Here is a 15278-nt window from a genome sequence, read left to right as displayed (position 1 = left end):
AGGCCAATTGGCCGTTAGCAGGGGGTGTCAATAAACCCGATTGTATGCGATTGGGCGGATTGCTGTCCGCCGCCTCAGAGGTAGTCGACGAGTTAAGGAGCAGCGGTCTTAAGACCGCTGCTTCTTAACTCCTGTTTCCGGGGAGCCTGAAGGCTTGTGCGGAAACAACTGCATTCAGCTCCATACAGAGCTTGATGACTTGGCCCCATAATCTTATATTTTGCAGTTTTATGTTAACAATTCAGAGTTTTGTAATGCATTTGTATAACATCAAAATAAATATCAACACCACTAAAGTTTCTGCATTTTCCAGCAGGGAAAATAAATTTATATGGAAATCTGTCCCATAGAATTATATATATTTATGTAGTAGACAAGGGATAGCACTTTTACATTTTAAATGTTTAGTCATGTCTTAATGTTTGCTTCCTTCATACCTGAGTGAATTACTTTCCCAGGGGCCAAATTATCAAGCTCCGAATGTAGCTTGATGCCCCGGTTTGCCAGGAACAGCAGTTATAAAGCAGCGCTCTCCATAACTGGTCCGCTAAGGCTGCGGACATCAATCCGCCCAATGCTTTTCCTCATGCTATTGGGGTTCCTTGCCCTTTTGTGGTCTCTCTCTCTCTCCTGGGAATACCTGCCCTTATGTATTCCCCTTCTCTCTCTCTCTCTCTCTCTCTCTTTCTTCTCTCTCTTTCTGCTGGGAATACCTGCCCTTATCCCTCTCTCTTACTATGCATCTCCCTCTCCCCCTCTCTTTCTTCTCTCTCTCTCTGCTGGGAATACCTGCCCTTATCCCTCTCTCTTACTATGCATCTCCCTCTCCCCCTCTCTTTCTTCTCTCTCTCTCTGCTGGGAATACCTGCCCTTGTGTATTCCTCTCTCTTACTATGCATCTCTCTTTCTCTCTCTCTCTCTCTCTCTCTCTCTCCTGGGAATACCTGCCCTTATGTAATTCCCCTTTTCTCTCTCGCTCTCTCTCTTCTCTCTCTCTGCTGGGAATATCTGCCCTTACGTATTCCCTTTCTCTCTCTCCTCTCTCTGCTGGGAATACCTGCCCTTATGTATTCCCCTTCTCTCTCTCTCTCTCTCTCTTCTCTCTCTCTCCTGGGAATACCTGCCCTTATGTAATTCCCCTTTTCTCTCTCTCTCTCTTCTCTCTCTCTGCTGGGAATATCTGCCCCTACGTATTCGCCTTCTCTCTCTCCTCTCTCTGCTGGGAATACCTGCCCTTATGTATTCCCCTTCTCTCTCTCTCTCTTCTCTCTGTCTCTGCTGGGAATACCTGCCCTTATGTATTCCCCTTCTCTCTCTCTCTCTCTCTCTCTCTCTATATATATATATATATATATATATATATATATTCTCTCTCTGCTGGGAATACCTGCCCTTATCCCTCTCTCTTACTATGCATTTCCCTCTCCCCCACTCTTTCTTCTCTCTCTCTCTCTCTCTCTCTCTCTCTCTCTCTCTCTCTCTCTCTGCTGGGAATACCTGCCCATGTGTTTCCTCTGTCTTACTATGCATTTCTCTTTCTCTCTCTCTGCTGGAAATACCTGCCCTTATGTATTCCCCTTCTCTCTCTCTTTCTTCTTGTCTATCTCTCTGCTGGGAATACCTGCCCTTATGTATCCCTCTATCTTACTATGCATCTCTCTCTCTCTCTCTCACACTGCTGGAAATACCTGCCCTTATGTATCCCTCTCTCTTACTATCTATGCATCTCTCTCTCTCTCTCTCTCTCTCTCACTGCTGGAAATACCTGCCCTTATGTATTCCCCTTCTCTCTCTCTTTCTTCTTCTCTCTCTCTCTGCTGGGAATACCTGCTCTTATGTATCCATCTCTCTTACTATGCATCTCTCTCTCTCTCTCTCTCTCTCCTGGGAATACCTGCTCTTATGTATCCATCTCTCTTACTATGCATCTCTCTCTCACTCTCTCTCCCCCCCCCCCTCTCTTTCTTCTCTCTCTGCTGGGAATTACTTCCCCTTATGTATCCACCCTTCTCTCTCTCTTTTTTTTCTCTCTCTCTGCTGGGAATACTTGCCCTTGTGTATTCCTCTCTCTTACTATGCATCTCTCTCTCTGCTGGGAATACCTGCCCTTATGTATTCCCCTTCTTTCTCTCTCTTTCTCTTCCTTCTCACTCACTGTTTTGTTTATTGCTCATTTCTCTATCTCTCCATTTCTCTGTCTCTCTCTGCACCTCTGTCTTACTTTGCCTTTATCTTCACTCTGTCCCCATGCCTCTACTACTACTATTGAGGTTACCTGCCATTTGACTTATCTCTCTCTACCTTTCTCCACTTCCCTCCCTGCTTCCTATATCCCATACTCTCTTTTAGGACTACACGACCTCCTTCACCCAGATCTCACATTGGCCAATGAGTGGTGAGTAGAATTTCTGCTGCACTTTCATTAACATTTATAAGTGCTGTGAGGATGTGCTGAGCAAATGTTCTCATATAAATATACATGAATGAGCAGTGACTCACTGCCTTTATAGTGGGCGGACTTGACATTAATCCCAGTATAACTAGATATCATTTGGCAAATTATGCTCTTATGTATTCTAGCCTATACAAATGACTAAATCATAGGATATAATTGTAACCATACCATATATGTGAGTATAATTAACCTGTGTATTAATTCATTTTTTTTTTTATTAAAGACATTTTTTTGCGTAAAGTATTTTGTAGTTTGTGCTATACATTATTGTCCTTATAACTAATTTACTCAAAACGTTCAATTGGTGAAAAATCTACCAATTAAGAGGTAGCTCTCCCAATCTTAGATAATTAGTGCTATAAGATAGCATAGGATTTGGAAAGATGTGTCTCACTAAAGCATTCCTTAGTGAATGTAGGCCTCTGTGTTATTCTTATGACTTCTTCCCTTTTAGGATTTATTGCATTACTGATATAGATCCTGATCACCGAAAGCTAAACCAGCTACAGGCAGTAAAAAGGTTCCTGATGGGAGAGGACCCAGATCTGGAGTGTAAGTCTGTTGGCTGTTATTGTTAATCTGGCCTGGGGCCCCTACCTAGTCCTTTAGCGCATTCCCCCCTCTTCTCCAGGCTGATTATTATGCCGAACAGGGGTAGCATGTTTAATCTGTTTAATGATAGCAATATTCCTCATCAAGCATGAGATGTGTAGTGAAGGAGATGTAGAAGACAACAACTGAGATTGTGTGTCTTTCTGGGTCTGTACAATACAGCAGGATCATCAGTTCAGATACAATATGGTCCCTATAATAGAATACAAAATACAGAGGCAGTTCTAATAAATGTGAGGTTGCTAAATGGACAAAAAAGTAAATGTCAATGATATTTAGTACTGGTGGGAGAAGGGTTTGGGCTAATTGTCAACCATTAAAAGGATTGGAAACTCAAAAATTTTATTTTGTGAGTCAGACAGAGCATATAATTTAAAAAAAAGTTTCCAATTGATCATGATTGCTTTGTTCCCATGGTGTTCTTTGTTGAAGAGATACCTAGGTAGGCATCTGCAGCGCTACATGGCAGGAAATGTTGCTACTATCTTGTGCTCTTGTAAATGCATAACATTCTTGTAAACTGCTACCATATAGTGCTCCAGAAATCTCTAGCTTTGTGTCCCATCGTGTTTATGGGTTCTTGGCTGCTTACTGTGGTATTTGAATGTGTAGAATGTGCCTCAATAACCACACTTTGTTATCTTACTTGTGGTCTGAAGGCGATGAGGAGCTGGTCCAGGAAGTACTCTTTGATGCTGTGGTCACAGCTCCATTAGAAGCTTATTGGACACAGTTGGCCCTTAATTTGTCTAGGTAAGTGGCCCTAATATTGAGAGTTTAGGTCTTGCTGCAGCTTGTTTTCTGCAACGCTTGTATTGGAGAGTAAACAAGAATGCATCAAATTGAACACAATTAGTAAATGAAAAAAAATGAACACTAAAAACTATTGGTATTAGTTCACTATATAATGTTATAGTAGGGAAAAATATATGTAAGGAATATGGGGTGGTAATGAATTCCTTTTATTAAGTCTCTCTGTTTATAGTTTGCATTAATGGTCACCTTCTTGTCTTAGGATACTCTTTCCATTTGTTTATTTGTATCTCTGTCTCCTTAAAGAGACAGTCTAGTCAAAATTAAACTTTAATAATTCAGATCGGGCATGCAATTTTAAACAACTTTCCAATTTACTTTTATCATCAAATTTGCTTTGTGCCCTTGGTGGTGTTTTTGAAAAGCTAAATCTAGCTAGGCTCAAACTGATTTCTAAACCGTTGAAAACCACTTCTTAGATCAGAGCATTTTGAAATTTGTTCACAGTTAGACAGTACTAGTTCATGTGTGTCATATAGATAACATTGTGCTCACTCCCATGGAGTTATTTAGGAGTCTGCACTGATTGGCTAAACTGCATGTCTATCAAAAGCATTGAGATAAGGGGGCAGTCTGCAGAGGCTTAGATACAAGGTAATCACAGAGGTAAAACATATATTAATATAACTGTGTTGGTTATGCAAAACTGGGGAAAGGGTAATAAAGGGATTTGCTATCTTTTTAAACAATAACAATTGTGGTGTAGACTGTCCCTTTAAATCATTGCTTAAAGGGACAACTAGCTGCTAAGAGTTCCTTGTATTCAAATTTGCTGCATGAACACCATTTAAAATAGAATGGGCTCTCTCCCACCCCACTGGGAGGTTGATTTTTGTTGCTGCAGCATCAACATTTTCAGTATAGGTGACACTTTCAACAGGCAAAGGAGCTATTTCAAATGACAAAATAAAGGAGCTATGTGTAAACAATTTAATTGACTACAGCAGTGTGTTCTAAATGGGTCATTGTGAACACTTTGAAGAAAAGAAAATGTTGCAGTACAATGTTCTTTTATAAATATAATCAAGTGTAAAAAAAAGTATAAACCAATATATACAAAATTTGTGATAATAGAAGCAAGATAAAAATTTGTGACTGCACCAGGCACAAACAATAAAAAATATAAAAGGATATATTGTAACAAACAGCAAACTGCTTTCCTGTCTGAGCATGCGTCTTTTCAGTGTCAGGTGGAGTGCTGTTGTTTAGAATGCAACAAACTGGAATCAATGGCTGAGTGGCACAGCTCACCACAAACCCTTACTGATGCACTGAACACTAACACAGTGTTTCAACAGGTGCCAGGGGAAAGAGAGCAATGAGACTAAACTTAGTAGCTGATCTCTCTAGTATTTTAATCAGCTCCTACAAAACAAACAACAATTAAGTACTAGGAAGTAGCTGTAAGTTTATAAATTTGAATATCAAAGAAGAACATACCTTTGTACAAGTTTTAGTCTCGCTAACCAGATGAATATAAACTTGCAAAAGATACTTAAAGGACCACTCAATGCATGTGCATCATAAAGACTGATTTAACACCTACTCTGAATTTCAAATAAACAGTAGATTTTATTTTCTGGCCCCCCTGTATCATGTGACAGTCATCAGCCAATCATAGACTAGTAGGATCTTGTTCCCCAGAAATTGTGCATTTAAAAAGACTATGCAAAATGTAATAATGGAAGTAAATTAGAAAGTGTCTTAAAACTGCATGCTCTTTCTGAATAGTAAAAATGTATTTTTACTTGAGTGTCCCTTTAAAGGGACATAAACTCCAAACTTTTTCTTTCATGATTCTGATAGAGCATATCATTTTAAACAACTTTCCAATTTACTTCTTTTAACAATTTTCTTTGTTTTTATGTTATCCTTTGTTGAAAAGCAGGAAGTTAAGCTCAAGAGTGTGCACGTGACTGCAGTACTATATTGCAGCAGTTTTGCAATAATGTCATACATTAGCAAGAGCACAAGATGGCAGCACTATTTCCTGTCATTTAGTGCTCCAGACATGTGCACGCTACCTAGCTAGATATCTCTTCAGCAAAGATTAACACGAGAGCAAAGCAAATTTAATAAAATAAGTAAATTGGAAACTTTTTAAAAAAATGTATTCTGAATTGTGAAAGAAAAATGTTGCGTTTCATGTCCCTTTAAACACTCACAATGCCCAACCTCCCTCTGTTCCTACCCTCTCCTCCACCTCCTATTTGTCGGAGATAAAACGCTCTGAGCATATTGTCTGTCCACCATTTAGTATATGGGGCCCATTCACTCAACCAAATTGCTTGATGATGATATCATTGCCTTTGCTATTAACTCACGACGGAGCTCATCCCTAGCACGCTTTAGTAATAACATCCTTCTGTGTTAACAATGTCACTACCCAAGAGTTACTCATGTTTATACCTTTTCAGGTAGCAGATACTATGCAAGTTGGGAAACTGAAAGTTTGTTTTTATCCTTATATATATATTATAATTTAATACATCATTTAAAAATGGATTAAACTATGTTTTTATAAACATATTAGAAAAGTTTTGAAAATAAAATTCTATTTATTTGTTTATTTTTTAGAAATGGTGAATTAGAATCCCAATGCTGATACATTCTACACAGTCTTTTTTTTTTTATAAGTCCATCAACTCATTTATATTTGTCCTAAACTATCGTCAGCAAAGACTGTAGAATATTCCAAATGTTGTTAAATTTTATTCAGATCTTTTACTGATATATACTATATACATATATATAAAAATGAATTTAAAGGGATAGTCTAGTCAAAATCAGTTAGAGCAACTTTCTAATTAACTCCTATTATCCATTTTTCTTTGTTCTCTTGGTATCTTTATTTGGAAAAGCAAGAATGCAAGCTAATGAGACGTCCCATTTTTGGTTCAGCAACTGGGTAGCGCTTTCTGATTGGTGACTGCATTTAGACACCAATCAGCAAGCGCTAGCCAGGTGCCGAACTGAAAATGGGCCGGCTCGTAAATTTACATTCTTCCTTTTTCAAATTAATATACCAATAGAATGACGAGAAATTGATGATAGGAGTAAATAAGAAAGTTGCTTAAAATTGCCTGCTCTGAATCATGAAAGTATAATTTTGACTAGACTATTCCTTTTATTGTGCCCTTATGTTCTGGACTTGTGAACACAAATATGTTGTCACATAATTAGCAGCTGACAGTGTACCTCCTGCGTACAGACTGCTGTGCGCTCTCCCTTCATGCTCTCTGTTTTATTGCAGCCAGGAGGATGGGATAGAGGTTGCATTCCTGGGAACACGGGCTGGACTCATGAGGAAAAACCTGTTTGTGGGCTCTGAGAAAATGTCCAACAAGTAAGTTGATTATTGAGAGTTAATGGTTATAAAAACAGTACAACTATGTAGGTCTTGTATCTAGCTCAATCTGGAGCAAATGTGATGCAAAATGACACAAAATGACACAATTATAGAACTACCACAAGGACTTGTCACATGACAGATTAAAGGGACATAAGTGTAAATGAAAATGTTAGAGGTTTTTATTATCGATTTGTTGCTTGCATATAGACAGGTTAAAGGGCTATAACTACAAAAAGAAAATGCATTTAACCCAACCCAAGTCAAAATGAGACTTTTAGGATTCAGATGGAGCATGCAATTTTAAATAACGTTCCAATTTATTTGTGTTATCTAATTTAATTTGTTTTCTTTGTGTCCTTTGTTGAAGAGTAAACCTAGGTAGGATCATAGGACTGTCAATGTCTTTAGCATTATTTTGCAGCAGTTTGCAACAATGTATAACTTTGCAAACTAGGTTTACTCTTCAACAAAGGATACAAACAGAACAAAAAAATATAATACACCTAAATTGGAAAGAAAGAATATTGCATGCTCTATCAAAATCATGGAAATCTTATTTTGACTTTAATGTCCCTTCAAAGTCAACTTTAGAGCACCAATGCACTACTAGAAGCTAGCTAAACACATCTCATGACCCAATGTTAAGAGACAAATGTCTGCAGCCACCAATCACCAACGAGCTCCCAGTAGTGCATTGCTGCTTCTGCGGATATGTAGGTACTGTATGCTTTTCAACAATGGATACCATGAAAACAAAGTACATTTGATAATAGAAGTGTCTTAAAGGGGCAGTAAACGTAGAAAATAATGTTATATAATTCTGCACATAATGCAGAATTATATAACATTATTTTAGCCAAACTTTATGCAACATAATATTGCCGGTGAAATTTGATTAAAAAAAAGAGGGTTTTTCAGACCGCCACTCTTGCTGTACTGAGCGGGTCTGGTTTCCCCCCTGAACGCATCTGGGCAGCTGTCTAGTCACAGCCCTGCCCGATCGCGCCAATACACTCAATGCAGCTTGCTCCTGCTATCAGAGTGTATTGGCACGATCGTGCCGGGCTGTGACTAGACAGCTGCCCAGATGCGCTCAGGGTAAAACCAGACCCGCTCAGTAGAGCAAGAGCGGCGGTCTGAAAAACCCTCTTTTTTTTAATCAAATTTCACCGGCAATATTATGTTGCATAAAGTTTGGCTAAGCTAATGTTATATAATTCTGCACTATGTGCAGAATTATATGACATTATTTTCTAAGTTTACTGCCCCTTTAAATTATGTGCTCTATCTGTATCATAAAAGTTGAATTATATCTTTCATGTCCCTTTAAATAATGTTTCACATTCTATGTCGCTCTGCTCTTTAGTATCATTATTAATATATCTAAAATGTTACAGTGCATCAGAAACACTCCCTGACAATTATCTGGTGCCACAGACTCCATTTAATTGCTCTATACTTGTAGGCAAAAATGTATCACTTCAATAACAGGAAGTTAGTGGCTATCGATGGTAACCATGGCAACTGTATGGCCCAATCATAGTCTTAGATTTATAAACAAGAAGAATTTTAACACTCCGTTGACATATTTTATCTCACAAAATAAATAATTGACCAGGTTTACCTATTAATGAGTCTGAAAATAATTAAAGCCATCAGACTGACAGCCATTTGTTTTAATATTAAAGATTACAAATACTGTTGTAAGCCATGCACTATGTATTGTAGTAACACATAAACTAGAAAATAATTATTATAGCAGAATAAGAAAAAATATAAAATTCCCACTCACATTTTAGAAATAATCAAGAGGGATTCTTACATCCAGTGGTATAAATGTCTCCAAAATGATTTTAGTTAAAGATAGCAAAAGAAAATATATCAACCCTCAAAAAATATTTAACTACTAAAGATACCCAAGTAACAACAATTACTTCAAGGGCAAAAGAGGACACAATAATGTGACAAAATGTTTAATAGGATTGTAGTCTGTAATGCAAGCAGTTCCACCTAGTGGTTAACTTTGGAATTATTCTCAGCTTTAGCAATCTTGAACATTTTCATACTGTGGTATATTTAAAGGAGCATTATGTATGTCAGATAAATCTAGATATTTAATATAACAGTTATCCAAGTACATAAAAAAAATAAAAATTGAGGAGAACGGCCTCAATTTTTGTTGGCCTCAATAACATCTGCCTCTTTAGTAGTTGCACTGGTGTTTTATGCAGCTACTCCACTAAAGAAGGGAGGGTACGAACATCTCCTTGCTCAGGTGCAATTATCTAAAAAGATCATTTAGCTCTACAAGATCCTTGACAGAAATCTGGAAGGGCAAATTGTACTTTGAGATCTGTGTATATTGCTAATGGTGTTTTCCTACGTTTCTGTATGTGAAGGAAAGACGTAAATTACAATATATGGCTAGATTACAAGTGGAGCTCTGATTTATTGTGCACCCACAAATGGGCAAATTCACCCATTTACGGGCGCTCAATAAATAACCAGCCATCAAAAGTGGCTGGTTATTGCTACCACGAGCTGGCGGTGGCAATTAGCGCTAAAAAAATGAATCAGAGATTGTCCCCGAAATGAAGCATTTAAAAAAAAATGCACTAAGCAGTTTTTAGGAGCTAAAGTAGGTGGGTGTGGGATGTTAGAAAAAAAAAACGGCACTGAAAAGTACCTTTACATTGTGGTCTATGGGGACTGTGTGTTCCCAGTAAATTTATATGTATATGCTTATATACATATACACTCACCGGCCACTTTATTAGGTACACCTGTTCAATTGCTTGGTAATACAAATTGCTAATTAGCCAATCACATGGCAGCAACTCAATGCATTTAGGCATCTAGACGTGGTGAAGACCACTTACTGAAGTTCAAACCGAGCATCAGAATGGGGAAGAAAGGGGATTTAAGTGACTTTGAATGTGGCATGGTTGTTGGTGCCAGACGGACTGGTCTGAGTATTTAAAAAACTGCTGATCTTCTGGGATTTTCACGCACAACCATCTCTAGGGTTTACAGTGAATGGTCTGAAAAATAGAAAATATCCAGTGAGCGGCAGTTGTGTGGACGAAAATGCCTGGTTGATGTCAGAGGAGAATGGGAAGACTGGTTCAAGATGATAGTAAGTTAACAGTAACTGAAATAACCACTCGTTACAACCATGGTATGCAGAATACCATCTCTGAACGCACAACACATGGAACCTTGAAGCAGATGCTGCACCGGATGCCACTCCTGTCAGCTAAGAACCGGAAACTTAGGCTACAATTCGCACAGGCTCACCAAAATTGGACAATAGAAGATTGGAAAAACGTTGCCTGGTCTGATGAGTCTCGATTTCAGCTGCGACATTCAGATGGTAGGGTCAGAATTTGGCGTAAACAACATGAAAGCATGTATCTATCCTGCCTTGTATCAATGGTTCAGGCTGGTGGTGGTGGTGTAATGTTGTGGGGGATATTTTCTTGGCACACTTTGGGCTTCTTAGTACCAATTGAGCATTGTTTAAATGCCACAGCCTACCTGAGTATTGTTGCTGACCATGTCCATCCCTTTATGACTACAGTGTACCCATCTTCTCATGTCTACTTCCAGCAGGATAATGCACAATGTCACAAAGCTCAAACCATCTCAAACTGGTTTCTTGAACATGACAATGAGTTCACTGTACTCCAATGGCCTCTACATTCACCAGATCTCAATCCAATAGAGCACCTTTGGGATGTGGTAGAACGGGAGATTCGCCTCATGGATGTGCAGCCGACAAAACTGCAGCAACTGTGTGATGCTATCATGTCAATATGGACCAAAATGTCTGACGAATGTTTCCAACACCTTGTTGAATCTATGCCACAAAGAATTAAGGCAGTTCTGAAGGCAAAAGGGAGTCCAACCCGGTACTAGCAAGGTGTACCTAATGAGTGGCTGGTAAGTGTATATGTATGTGTTAATATACACATATGAACACAAAAATATATATGTTTACATTCATATACATATATATTTGCTGCCAGTCGCTGCCCAACTTACCCTCTTCACTGCGCAAGTTCTCATGCCGTGTCTTACAGCGTGAGAATGAGGCTCCGATAGGAGCCTTTGGAAGCGTGCTCTTGTGAGCACAATGCTTCCGTGCAATGCTAACATGAGGTTGCGTTCACATTCCACCTCACTTGTAATACCAGTGCACATTTGTGTGCGCTGGTATTACTACGTTGAGCGCAAATATCAATTTTGCGGAAGCAATATTTTGCACTGAACTTGTTATCTAGCCCATAGTGTTCAATAAAATAAACTATTTAAAAGTCAGAAAGTAGAATATTAAAGTCCCATAGTGCAAAGTAAAAATCATAATAAAAGTACTAAATAAAAATTGTATTTTCATAATGGAAAAAAAAAATGTAATTTAATTTTATAAACTAGAAAATAGAAATTGTATTTTTTAAATGCGCGTGAAGTTCTCTCACAGTGTATTCTCTACTGCAGTCTCACTGATTTATCTTGCAAAAATGTATTCTGACAAGTTTTTCTCAAAATCTGCAATTATTCTACAGATAGATAAAGATATTTATGAGAATACAGAAATGATTTTATAATAAAAATGTATTCACTCTTGCCTGTAAGATTCTTTATTCCAGAGAGCACCATTACTCTCTATCGATAGCACCTTACCACTTTTTAAGGAGTTTATAGAATTATGTGCTTAGAATAACATAGGAACTGGCACTGCTGTTGAGGATGGTATAGCTAGAAAGGTTATCATTTTGCCCATGTATATTAAATAAAGAATATAGAGACAGTCACAGTAATATTGGTAAGTAATGTTTTATATCCACCATAGGCCACAAGTAGTAATTTGAACAAACTTTATTTAAAGGGACACTAAAGCCAATTTTTTTCTTTCATGATTAAGATAGAGCATGCAATTTTAAGCAACTTTCTAATTTACTCCTATTATCAATTTTTCTTCGTTCTCTTGCTATCTTTATTTGAAAAAGAAGGCATTTAAGCTAAGGAGCCAGACAATTTTTGGTTCAGTATGCTGGACAGCACTTGTTTATTGGTGCTGTCCAATCAGCAAGGACATCCCAGGTTATGAACCAAAAATGGGCCGGCTTCTAAACTTACATTCTTGCTTTTCAAATAATGATAGCAAGAGAATGAAGAAAAATTGATAATAGGAGTAAATTAGAAAGTTGCTTAAAATTACATGCTCTGTCTGAATCATGAAAGAAAAAATGTGGGTTCAGTGTCCCTTTAACAAAGAAAATAAAAAAAAAAAAAGGTTGATTTGGTTAACATGATTTTATTGCTCTGATGAAAAGTAAAACAAACTTTGCATTTTGTTATGATTTATTGCAAGTCTATCTGTATATTGTTTCTGTTCATTGCATGTCATATGTGTGAGTTTCTAGTTAAATGAATAACTGTTGTGTTGCATGCTATTTTCTTTAGCACGTGCATGCTTTTTTTCATCTACGGCACACAAAAACAAAAAATACACAGTTTTCTGAAAATTTTAACTTTTTAAAAATAAATCAATAAAAAATAAACTTTTCCCCCCTTTTATTTATCATTTTCCATGCACAGCTTAACTAAAATGAAAGGGGTTGGCTGAATCAGTCCTGAATATACTTATATCTTTTAACTGCTCCTGAATATTGGTATTTTTTGTACATTTGCTTTAAAGCATCCATTAAAGAGACATTATGTGCATATTTTATCATCTATAAAAAGTTCAATGCTTCTTTCTAGTACTTATTGGCTGTTAGGCACTTCCTGCTAAATGCTCGTTGGTTGATAAGTACATCATGGTAATTGGTTGGTTGATAGGTGTAATTGCTTATTGTGATTGAATAATATGAAAAACAAATCTTGTTTTAAAATAATATTATTTATTTATTCAAACCTATATAAATCATTTTTTGTGATTCAGACAGAGCATACCATTTTAAAAAAGGGTCCAGTTTACTTCTATTGTCAAATTTGCTTTGCTCCCATGTAGGGCTGCAACAACTAATTGGTAAGATTGATCATAAAAATAGTTGTCAAAGAATCTCATTATAAATTAGGTGGTCAGTGTGGTTGGTTAATTACACAGCACCAGCTGCTTCAATCCGATGAACTCCTGCACATGGTATTGTGCAAACATTTTTATTTATTTTTATATATCCAATTAATCAAATAGAAAAAAGATTAAAAAAATAAATAAATTCAATTTTTTTTGCACAATCTTAGTTGCAGTAGATCAGTGTTTTTCAACCAGTGTGCCGTGGCACACTAGTGTGCCGTGAGAGATCCTCAGGTGTGCCACGGCAGACTGACAACAGTGTGACATATTTTTTAAACGTTGCTTGTTTTTTACTCCCAGTGCAGGGGTAGTTTGTAGGAGGCATGGCATAACAGCACAATACATACAGTATGTGTGTGTTTGTGTGTATGTGTATATATATATGCTGTATTAGGCTACAATGTGTGATTTTTTTAAAATTTTGGGATGGTGGTGTGCCACAGGATTTTTTAATGTAATAAAGTGTGCCACGGCAAAAAAAGATTAAAAATCACTGCAGTAGATCATCAGATTAAAGCAGCTGGTGCTGTGCAACTGACCAACTCATCGCTGACCACCTAATTGATAATGAGATTTGTTGACAACTATTTTTATGATCAAACTTACTGATTAGTTGTTGCAGCCCTACTCCCATGGGGCGCGATCCGATATAGATCGCAGTTTGCTGCGCAAGCGAGGGAACCCGCGTCGCCCGCAGTTTCAGCTCGCAACTCGAGCTATCCCATATATGTCGCCGTCAGATGCTAACGTGCCGTAAGTCTGACAAACCAGCGATGTCCAGAAATCTGCGCAAGTACAAATTTCTGGCGTCGCCAGTGACTTGCGGCACGTTAGAAACTGCCGGCGCCTACAAAACCTGACTAAAGTCTAAATCACCCGCACTGTCTAACACGCCTCCCTAACATAGCCCGACAAGTCTAACACGCCTCCCTAACATAGCCCGACACGTCTAACCCTCTATCCGCTATCCCCCCTCACTAGCCTAACAATAAAATATGTATTAACCCCTTAACCCCCGCTACCTAATAAAGTTATTAACCCCTAAACCGGCGCCAGCTATATTAAATCTATAACCCCCTAAAGTGAGCCCCTAACACCGCCACCATCTACCTTACCTACCCCCTAAAGTGAGCCCCTACCCCGCCGCTATCTATTTTAAAATTATTAACCCCTAATCTAATCCCCCTACCCCGCCGCCATCTATATTAAATTATTCAACCCCTAAAATACTAAACTATCCCTACCACTAAACCTAAGTCTAACCCTACAAATAGCCCTGAAAAGGGCTTTTTGCGTGGCATTGCCCCAAAGTAACAGCTCTTTTGCCAGCCCTTAAAAGGGCTTTTTGCGGGGCATGCCCCAAAGTAACAGCTCTTTTGCCAGCCCTTAAAAGGGCTTTTGGCGGGGCTTTGTCACAAAGTAAACTGCTCTTTTGCCTACAATCTACATCCCCCTACATCGCGGCCACCTATAATAAATGTATTAACCCCTAATCTAATCCCCCTACACCGCCGCCAGCTATATTAACTATATTAACCCTAATTATATTAGGGTTAATATAGTTATTATATTATATATATTAACTATATTAACCCTAATTATATTAGGGTTAATATAGTTAATATAGTTAATATAGTTACTATAGTATTTATATAAACTATATTAACTCTATCTAACCCTAACACCCCTAACTAAATTCTTATTAAATAAATCTAATTCATATTATAAACTAAAATATTCCTATTTAAATCTAAATACTTACCTATAAAATAAACTCTTAGATAGCTACAATGTAATTAATAATTACATTGTAGCTATGTTAGGGTTTATATTTATTTTACAGGTAAATTGTTAATTATTTTAACTAGGTATAATAGCTATTAAATAGTTATTAACTATTTAATAGCTACCTAGTTAAAATAATTACCCAATTACCTGTAAAATAAATCCTAACATAAGTTACA

The 15278-nt window shown here is 37.5% G+C and overlaps 1 protein-coding gene and 1 long non-coding RNA gene across 2 annotated transcripts in view; one reads left to right on the top strand and one right to left on the bottom strand.

The window, feature by feature from the left end:
* Positions 1-15278, top strand: part of CACNA2D4 (calcium voltage-gated channel auxiliary subunit alpha2delta 4) — a 1345448-nt gene that overhangs the window by 553220 nt on the left and 776950 nt on the right. Inside the window, exons 21-23 of the mRNA XM_053718853.1 lie at positions 2350-2395; positions 2910-3007; positions 3727-3820. Coding sequence (XP_053574828.1) covers positions 2350-2395; positions 2910-3007; positions 3727-3820 — 238 coding nt within the window. The remainder of the gene's footprint in view (positions 1-2349; positions 2396-2909; positions 3008-3726; positions 3821-15278) is intronic.
* Positions 1-15278, bottom strand: part of LOC128664141 (uncharacterized) — a 326605-nt gene that overhangs the window by 274283 nt on the left and 37044 nt on the right. The window lies entirely within an intron of this gene.

Source organism: Bombina bombina, chromosome 6 (assembly GCF_027579735.1).
Source record: "Bombina bombina isolate aBomBom1 chromosome 6, aBomBom1.pri, whole genome shotgun sequence".
Lineage (NCBI taxonomy): Eukaryota > Metazoa > Chordata > Amphibia > Anura > Bombinatoridae > Bombina > Bombina bombina.
The sequence above is the reverse complement of the archived record's forward strand: the minus strand, read 5'-3'. Positions and strand labels throughout refer to the sequence as shown.